The sequence below is a fragment of the Ursus arctos genome, unplaced genomic scaffold, assembly GCF_023065955.2.
Source record: "Ursus arctos isolate Adak ecotype North America unplaced genomic scaffold, UrsArc2.0 scaffold_30, whole genome shotgun sequence".
In the NCBI taxonomy this organism is placed as follows: Eukaryota; Metazoa; Chordata; class Mammalia; order Carnivora; family Ursidae; genus Ursus; species Ursus arctos.
The window spans coordinates 11,042,006-11,051,425 of NW_026622986.1; the positions used below are offsets into that span (position 1 = coordinate 11,042,006).

General features: G+C 47.5%; 1 protein-coding gene across 1 annotated transcript; it reads left to right on the forward strand.

Annotated features, from left to right (window-relative positions):
• Nucleotides 1-760: 760 nt before the first annotated feature.
• Nucleotides 761-5,704, forward strand: LOC113244262 (translation initiation factor IF-2-like). The gene is made up of 4 exons (XM_057304643.1): nt 761-939; nt 1,354-1,747; nt 3,151-3,210; nt 3,387-5,704. The coding sequence occupies exons 1-4, from the start codon at nt 761-763 to the stop codon at nt 3,696-3,698; spliced, it is 945 nt and encodes a 314-aa protein (XP_057160626.1). The 3' UTR covers nt 3,699-5,704.
• Nucleotides 5,705-9,420: the final 3,716 nt, after the last annotated feature.

Consider the following 9,420-nt stretch of genomic DNA (forward strand, 5'->3'; position numbering starts at 1 on the left):
TATATTCAATTGCTTTGCAACCTTAACATGTAGCATGAACAAGAAATTCATTTTTATTTTAAGCCGCTGAGATTTTGGGGTTGTTACTGAAACATAAACACGGCTAAACTGACTGCTATAGAACACTGGCCAAACACCCATCATCTTTCGGCTAGCTACTTGTATTCACTTGCTAAATAGCCTTCCTGCTTCCAATCTTTCCCCCCTAACTACCATTCCCATCAGTCAGCTTGATTCATGGAAAAGCTACTCCTCTATTCAAATCCTGCAAAGGCCTCACTTTTCTAGGTGTAAAAGTCAAAGTCCTTATAAGAGCCTACTAACCCTCCTCTGGCCCCTCACATCTCTGACCTTTCTTGACCCGTTTCTGTCCTGCGTTCCTGTCTGATCACAACGCACACCCCACTTTTTCAAACATCCCAGCTCAAGGCCTTTGCACTGGCTCTTCCCCCAAATGCCCACATGGCTCTCTCTCTGCTCCTTACACTGCTCAGATTGACTTGTCATAGGGCATAACCTGCCCACCACCTTCCCTAGGACCCCCAACCCCTAATGCTGACCTACTTGTTTCCCCCACAGCATTATATCAGTTTCGCGTAGAACTCATTTATCATGGGCCTTTTCTGCTTCCCTAACTGAAATACAAACAGGGGTTTTTGTTTTGTACACTGGTGTAGTTTCAGTGGGTGTGTTTGGGGGGGAGTAAAAGTCCAGCTAGAGTGGTTGTCAGGAAACAAGGGTGGTAGTCCCCAAAGTCCTCATGCCCCGGAGTGCCTGTTTCCGAATGAGCTGGACCGATTTGTTCAGCCGCCAGCACATCACCATACCTCAGTTAAGCAGCTTGAGACCTGGGGAAGGTTGGGGTAGCCTGAGGATGGGCTGTGTGGGGAAACCCCGGGCCACCATGGTCCTCAGCGGGGACCCTGTGAGGAGGAAGTGGTGGGTGACCAGGGAGGAAGGAGGGCGGGCAGGTGCCCAGGTCCTATAGGTGCTCGGCTCCCAGCCCCTACTCCGCAGCGCCTCCCACCCCGCGTCTCCTGCCCGTTGTCCTGCAGATGGGGGCACGCAGCAAGTCCCGCAGAAACCCCAACCAGCAGGGCCCTCCCGCCCGCCCCTCCGCGAGGGGGTGGCGAGCGGGGTCGAAAGTCGTACAGTGCGGGTCGCAGGGTCCGGGGTGGGGATGCGAGGCCGGGCGCGAGACCGGGAGCCGCCGGGCTGATCGCAGGGCCAGGAGCCAGGTGGGAGGTCTGGGGCCGGGCGTGGGGTCCGGCGCGGGTCCGAGCCTGGAGCCGGCAGCAGGGAGCAAGGAACGAAATCCGCCTCCAGCACAAAGCTTCCCGGAAACTGATATAGCGCGGGCTGGCCGCGCCCCTCCCCCGCGCTCCCTCTGCTCCTCAATGCGCCGGCGCACTCTCTCTCCTCCCATTGGCCACGGCGTGGCGGCGCGCGCTCTGGGATTGGCGGGTCGGCGGCGGGCGGGGGTGTGTCTGCGCCGCGCCCCACCTCCGGCTCCGCTCGCGGAGGTGCACACCGCGGCGGCTGCGGCAGAAGAGGCGTAGTCATCGTCGTCAGCGGCGGCGGCAGAAGAGGTGGCGGGAGCGCGTGGCAGGTGCGGCTGGTGCGAGGCGGTGGCGCCTGGCACGTGCGGCGGGCGCGAGGCGGCGGCAGAGGCGGTGACAGCGGGGCGTGGCAGGTCGGTCGGGCGCGAGGCGGCAGCGGCAGAGGCGGCGGCAGCTGCGCGTGGCAGGTCTGGCGGGCGCAAGGCGTCGGCGGCCCGAGGCGGCGGCGGGTGGCAGCTACGGCGGGCGCGAGGCGGCGGCGGCGGCGGGTGGCAGGTCCGGTGGGCGTGAGGCGGCGGCGGCCCGACCCCGGCCCAGCCTCGTCCCTCCTGGCCCTAACCCCGGCCCGCCGCCCCGGCCCGTTCCTGGCCCGGCGCCTCCCGAGGGAGCGGCGCAGCCGGCCGAGCGCAGGCCCGGTCATGACCGACTGCAAATTGGGCATCGTGCGGCTGGGCCGGGTGGTCGGGAAGGTGAGCGGCGCGGGAGTGGAGGCGCGGGGCTGCGGGCCGGGGCGCTGGGCCAGGGCCGCAGCCTCGGGGTCGGGGGGATGCGGGGCTGGGCGGGCGGGCTGGCTGGAGGCGGGTCCCCGCGGGCCAGGAGGGGGCTGGCAGCCGCGGGCAGCGCAGCGCCCTTCGGAGGCGGCTCGCTCGCTCGTTGGCAGGATAGTCTGCGTGCGTCTCAGTGTCTGGCGGTCCGTAGTGGAACTTCGCGCAGGGTTCACGCTGCCCGCGGTGGCCGTGTCTGGACGAGCCTCAGTGGGCCTCCCAGAGCAGGGCCTCCCTCTGCTTCTGTCCCTTACCTGGCTCCGCCCTCCGCGTGTTCCAGGCTGGGGTTCCTGGCACCTGTGGGCACTGAGGCTTGGCTGTTTCCAGGAGCCGGCCGGCCGTGCAGTTGCACCAGCCACGGACCTTACCCTGGATGGGAACCCTGTTCCCATCACCAGCGGCGGAAGCTTGTGGTGGGAGAGAGGAGCAGAGGCAGTCAGAAGAAGGTAAAACCGACTTAGATCTTAGAAAAAGGCTTTCCAAGCAAGAATGAGACTAGTCCGTTTGGGGGACTGTTTCCTGCCTTTCATGCAAGAGGAATGTGTCTTTTTACCTAGGGAAGGGTGGGCTCCCCCGTCAGCCCTGAGACCCCTTCTAACTCAGTGACTGGTTATAGTAATGTCATCCCTTAAAACTCTTTATTTGGAACATTTCAGACAGAAAGCTGAACAAACAAACAATTCAGTGTGTACCGCCACCCATCTTAATAAATAAACGTTAATTGAGAACTTCTGGATGTTCTGCCTCAATCTGGCACCCCTTCCTCTGTTCTGAGGAAGCCACCCTCTGAGATTAGGTTTATTGGCACATAGAGGTTAGCGAGCTCAGGGGCACTTACGTTTTAGGCTCATGTGGATGGGAAGTGAAGCCTGGTACCTGCATCTCTGGTACAGTCTTGAGTGGGAAATAACCACCTGCTTTTTGGGGTAGGCGCCTCATGCCCCTCACCTGCTGGCCTCATTTAGCCTGAAGGGGCAGTTTCTGTATGTTACTAATACTTTACTGTGACCCTGAACCTAACGTTTTGAAACATGGTTAATTTCCAGACCAAGTACACGCTGATAGATGAGCAAGATATCCCGCTGGTGGAGGGCTACTCCTATGAGGTAAGGGTGACTGTTCCTCTGCGGGCCCCAGTCAAGTGCCTGGGGAGGGTCATGAGGGATGGGTTTTATCCCGTGAGGGCAACCTGGCTTTCACTGTCCAGTGGAGCCTCACCACTACCACTGTGATGTTGATCCTCCCCCACTTTCACCTGGTGGCTGACTCTTCCTGAAAACAGGTCAAATTGTGTCATGTTTGTGATCGAATGTTCAATTGGACAAGCCCTGGCTCCCTGGGAGACTGTCCAGTGACACCTCACCTTTCCTCTGGCCTGGCCTCAGCGCCCCTCCGTGCCCTCCATTCTCTCATCTTCCTGAGCTCCCTTGCCTTCCGCTGTTCTCTGCTTGATGAGTTTCTGTTCACCTGCCAGTCCTCACCTACCGGCTCCTCCCCTTCGGAAATCCTCCAGGAATCTGTGGACCCACTACACTTTCATCTCGGCCCTTTGTGCTTTTACAGTACAGATGACTCCGGAACAACACAAGTTTGAACTGCACAGGTTAACTTAGATATGGTTTTGGTTCTTTTGTTTTTGGGTTTTTTTTTTTTGATAAACAGTGCAGTACTGTAATGGTATTTTTTTCCTTATGACTTTCTTGAAAATGTTTTCTTTTCTCCAGCCTTACCTTATTGTAAGGATATAGCATATGATACGTCTAACGTACAAAGTACGTGTTAATCGGCTGTCTCTGTAATCGGTAAGGTTTCTAGTCAAGAACAAGCTATCAGTAAAGTATCCCAAAGTGAGAAGTCATATATGGATTTTCAGCTGTGTGGGGGTTCAGTGATAAAGCAGAGCCTAGAACAGTTTATACAAAAAACATACAGCTAATAAATAGTACAGCTGAGATTTAAATCTCAATCTGTTAGCAGAATTCAATTTTGTTTTCTTTTTCAAGATATCCTCACACTAGACCATCCATATAGACTTCTGCTAATAAATTTGCCTCCTTAAATGTGTATTTCACAGCCTACCACCAGTGTTCTGCTGGAGCCTGTAAGAGGAGACTTGGCTCATAACATGTATAATTTATGGTTTTCCTAATTAACCTAATTAACCAATATCTTGCATTGGTTCCTCAGAATGGATGAGTAAAAGACCATGATGCATCTCCATGTGAACAAGTAATAATAAGTCAAAACCCATTTCCTACTGATATCATCTTAGTAGCATCATCTGCACATTCAAAAGCTTGTATATATCATTTTTATGTAATGCTTAAAGTTCAGAGTCATGAGTCCTTGGGTGGCTCAGTTGGTTAAGCATCTGCCTTTGGCTCAGGTCATGATTCCAGGGTCCTGAGATAGAGCCCTGCATTGGGCTCCTTGCTCAGTGGCGAGCCTGCTTCTACCTCTCTCTCTGCTGCTTGAGCTCTCTCTCTCTCTCGTTCTATCTCAAATAAATAAATAAAATCCTTTAAAATAAAGGTGAGAGTCACATATTGGTATGCTAGAGGATTTTTACTCTATAGCCAATGTGCACATTTTTTTGGTTGTTAAAAGAATTCAAAAAATGGTATGATAAATATTTTAGCTACAGTTTCAAAAGATATCAAAATTATGACTGTTCCAAAATAATTTCTGGGTCTGGTGTTTCTGGATTTATGATCAGCTAGAACGTGTTCTATAAATGAATCCTTATAATAGTAGCCTACCATAGAAACCTGCCTCTCACAGGGCAGACACAGCGTGTTGACTGTCTGGAATGACCCATGAGTAAGGCTAAGCCACAGAGTAATCATGAAATATATCAGTGTTATCTGTTGTATATTAACCTTTCTTGTTAATAGAAACCAATTCTTTATCATCATGCTGTGAAACATCAATGTCTCCCAATCTCCACACAACTTTCCGTAAATGAGGCATGCCTGGGAACCATGTCTTCTCACTATTGGAGTGGGAGTCCTTACATTTAAATGTTTTCTTCATCTGCTTATCATTTGAAAATGAGAAACATTAAGGTGAGCTGTTGATATCATGTGCCTATCAACTAAATTCTGGAAAATTATTCCTAAATAGTATTTCTTGAATATTTAAGTAAATGAAAAAAGATATCTTGTGTGCCAATCAATTCATACGCCAACTTTTATACATTCTCTTATAGCTAAATGCATCTAAAAAGCATGCCACTTGAAGGGAAAAGCTATTGAATATAGAATTTTGGTCAAGTATAATGTGGAAACATTCAACATTAGAGTAAAGAAGAGAATTGGAAATTAGTCTATGAAGCGCTAATTGTCACTCAACAACATTCCAATGTTTTAATGCAGCTATTCACATAATTCAAACAACACATTTGCATTGCCTTTATAAAGTCCATGGCATGAATAAGCTCTGTGAAAGGACAGTAGCAGCAGCCAGAGTGTACAGTGAGATCAAATGTTTCATTCTTTAAAATTACAAATCCTTCAGACAGTTGGCATAAGGTCTTGCATAGAGAAAATGCTAAGTAAATATTTTCTAGATTTGAATCAAATAAAGATTGATTATACCAATGACTGCATTGTTTTCAGAAAAGTTATGTAGAACTTGACCACTTGATTCTCCAGGTTGGTGGCTCCTGTGATGTCTCCAACTATTACTATTGCTAATACTCTCATGTCCTAGGGCATTGTACTTCTTTCTTTTTTTTTTTTTTAAGATTTTATTTATTTATTTGACAGAGAGAGACAGCCAGCGAGGGAGGGAGCACAAGCAGGGGGAGTGGGAGAGGAAGAAGCCAGCTCCCAGCGGAGAAGCCTGATGTGGGGCTGGATCCCACAACGCCCAGGACCACGCCCCGAGCCGAAGGCAGCTGCCTAACGATGGCGTCACCCAGGCGCCCCTAGGGCTTTGTACTTCTGACCCTTAGAGTGAAGTTGTGTCAAAAATCTGCACATAATTAAATGCCTGGTCAATGGCAACCAATAAGCATTGTCCAATACCACATGAATAAATATATGACTTAAAACTTCTCTAGTACTCCATTAGGACAGATTTAAACAGTTCAAATTGAAGTAGAAACTTCAAATTTCTTTTCGATTATATGTAATGTCATAAAAACTCCCTTAGATGTAAGAAATGGGAAATAGTCTCTTATTACTGTTTACCTTTTAGGAAAATGATCAACAAATAGAAAAGGAAATGTACTCACTAGTTGATATCAAAACCAGTACTATGTGGTTACATGTATGGAGCAGGCTTGTAAACCGGTTACCAAGTCTAATTCAAGAACATGTGACAATGAACCTGGTGATTCCTAGATACTCCCAGAAGGGAGATTGTGGACTTCCGACACTCAAGCAAATAGGAGTTGGAGACATTGGGATTATGAAGTTAAAATCATTAATTGATTGTGTTAGATTATTGTTCCATATCTGCATGGTCACTCCTTCAATTCCTTCAGACCTCTTTGTTTAAATGGCCCTTAGTGAGACATCTTTATTGACCACACTTTAGCTCCCCAGTCTGTTAACTTTATTCTCTTTCTTCTTACTCTGTTTTAATTTTCTTTTTTTTTTTCTATTTTTTTTAATTTTGTTTATTTATTCGACAGAGATAGACACAGCCAGCGAGAGAGGGAACACAAGCAGGGGGAGTGGGAGAGGAAGAAGCAGGCTCATAGCGGAGGAGCCTGATGTGGGGCTCGATCCCACAACGCCGGGATCACGCCCTGAGCCGAAGGCAGACGCTTAACCGCTGTGCCACCCAGGCGCCCCTGTTTTAATTTTCTTATTAGCACTTATACCACCTAACATAGTGTATATTTACATTGATCTGTTAATTTCATGAGCATGGAATTTGGTTCATCCACTTCCATATCTCTAGTACTTAGAACAGAAGCACATAATAGGTGTTCTATCAATCAATCAATCCATATTAACATATATATATATAATTGAATATATGGATGAATTACTATCTATATACTGCATGCTCTGAGCTAAGCATTAGGTATAGCAAAGAACTGGCTGTCTTCATGGAGTTTACCATTTCGTGGGATGATCAGTGAAGCTAAAATGCTCAGTTTTCTCAATAACCTGTCTCTTTATACTCTTTATTCCTCCCTACAAAACCTAGCATTCTTGCCAAGGAAATAGTGCCCTTCACAGGTTCACAGACCCTCAGGCTGTCTTTATGACTTTTCCTTTTGAACTTCAAAGCTGTCTTTGATGTTCATAATAGTGTCTGAAGAAAGCTAGCACATGGTGAGCTTTGCCCTCACATCTGTTTGGCTGACCTTATTCTGTGCTCTCTCAGGCCAAAGGACACATAAAGGACAATGACTGTATCTAAGAGATGAAATATTTTCCTGACCCTTTCCTCTCACAGAACACTCCATCCTGACTCACCTAAATTTCTTGCGTCTGGGGTTAAACTATTCCCATGACATGGTCTGGAAAATTTCTGAGCAGTTTCTCAGAAGGCAGAGGTACTTCTCTTCCCTAACACCACTATTCTTTCCCTAGAAAATACATAGTACAACTTATTCCACCTGGAAACACGAAAACATAAGGCTTACCAGAATAGAATCAGATAGAAGTTCGGTGCTATTGGGGCAGCATGGCACAACTGAGAAGAAAAGCAACTGAAAGGCTAGAGGACATAAATTTGAATCTAGGTTCCACCACTTGGCCAGCTCTGTAACCTTGGGCATTTAACCTCTCCCAAGCTTCAGTTTCCTCTGTTGAATAAATGCTGAGGGTAATAGCAATACTTATCTTCTATGAAAGCTTTGAGGGTTAAATAAGAGAACATATGTAAAACATACTAAGCACTTGTTAGGTATCTCATTCAAAATTTTGCTATCATTAACATTAGAATAACAGCCCAGACTTCATAATATGCAACATTTAGAATAAAGTCTAATGTAAATACTAGATTTCAGACTAACTCAAGCAGCATTCTTATTTAGATTTAAATTGCAGGGTTTAAAATGAGAGATCTGTTTTGCGTCTTCCACTGTCAGTACATGTCTGTAGGTACTCCTTTAGAATACAAATTTTATATTTGTATGTGAACATACATATCAATGAATTGATCAGTTGATCAATTGATAGAGGTTTATATTCTGACTTTCCTAATCAAGTAAAAAAATTCTCATGAACTTTCTTCTTCAGCCATCTCCATATGTCTCCACACCCCAGTGCCCACAGTATGCCCTTCCTGCTTCCTAGAACTATAAACACAAGACCACAAATTCCTCCACATTTATACATATTAAATAAAATTAAAAGAGAACCACTGATCAAAATCTCCTAAATTTTAAAGTTTACCATTTTCTGACTTGAAGTGACCAGTGTTCCAGAGAGAAAGTTTATACTTGGCCCTTAAGTATATGTTTAATTAGAAGCCTGCCCCTGGGGCTGCAGCTCTAGGGGCACGTGGGTGCCTCAGTCAGTTGAGTGTCTGCCTTCGGCTCAGATCATGATCTCAGGGTCATGGGATCATGTACCCCATCAGGCTCCACGTTCAGCACAGAGTCTGCTTGTCCTCCCTCTGCTCCTCCCCACCTCCCACCCCCCTCTCTCTCTTTCAAGTAAATAAAATCTTTTAAAAAGAAAAAAAGCAAAAGGAAAAAAAAAAGATAGTGCCTACTGGTTTGTTTTAGCAAGGCAAGGAGAGAGAGAGAGCAGGAAGATGGCACCTACCAGCCTCCATTCCTGAAGAGTGTCTCAGCAGGCCCCTGCCCCTCAGACCAATGCCTCAAAATTAGGAAATGAGACTATTTCACACAAAGTTTGGGCTCTTTTAAAAGGCTGCCTCAGTGCTGGGCCCTGGAACAGGTGACTCTGTGTGGGTGAGCCCTTTAGGAGCCATTCCAGAGTTCACCACAGCCCCATGGGTCTCGTGAGCACAAGCCTCATTGGTCTTCAAAGCCAGATGTTTTGGAGGCTTGTCTTTCAGGTGCCAGTCTTAAAGGTTGGAGTGCCTCATGTCGGGTATGAACCTTTCACTCCTCAGGTGGAAACTCCTGGTTTTGAGTTTGCTCCCAAATGTGGATTGCCGCATGAGCACTGGGGCTTATGGCAAGACTGTGTCTCCGCCTTTCCTTCTTGCTTTGATGTGGTTTCCCTTTTATATGCCAAGTGTGAAGGGGTCACTCCTCTAGATTTTAAGGTGTTTTCTTTTCCCTCCAGAGGAAATTGTCCCATATATAGCTGTAAATTTGGTGTGTGCATGCAAGGAAGTGAGTTTAGGATCATCCCACATCACCATTTTGAACTGGAGCC

What these genes read in the sequence shown, in the direction of transcription:
- LOC113244262 (XM_057304643.1), top strand. Translation starts at nt 761, where the DNA reads ATGCCCCGGAGTGCCTGTTTCCGAATGAGCTGGACCGATTTGTTCAGC. An exon ending in GACCCTGTGAGGAGGAAGTG is followed by an intron (nt 940 to 1,353) that starts GTGGGTGACCAG and finishes AAACTGATATAG; the next exon opens with CGCGGGCTGGCCGCGCCCCT. An exon ending in GCGGCAGCTGCGCGTGGCAG is followed by an intron (nt 1,748 to 3,150) that starts GTCTGGCGGGCG and finishes GTTAATTTCCAG; the next exon opens with ACCAAGTACACGCTGATAGA.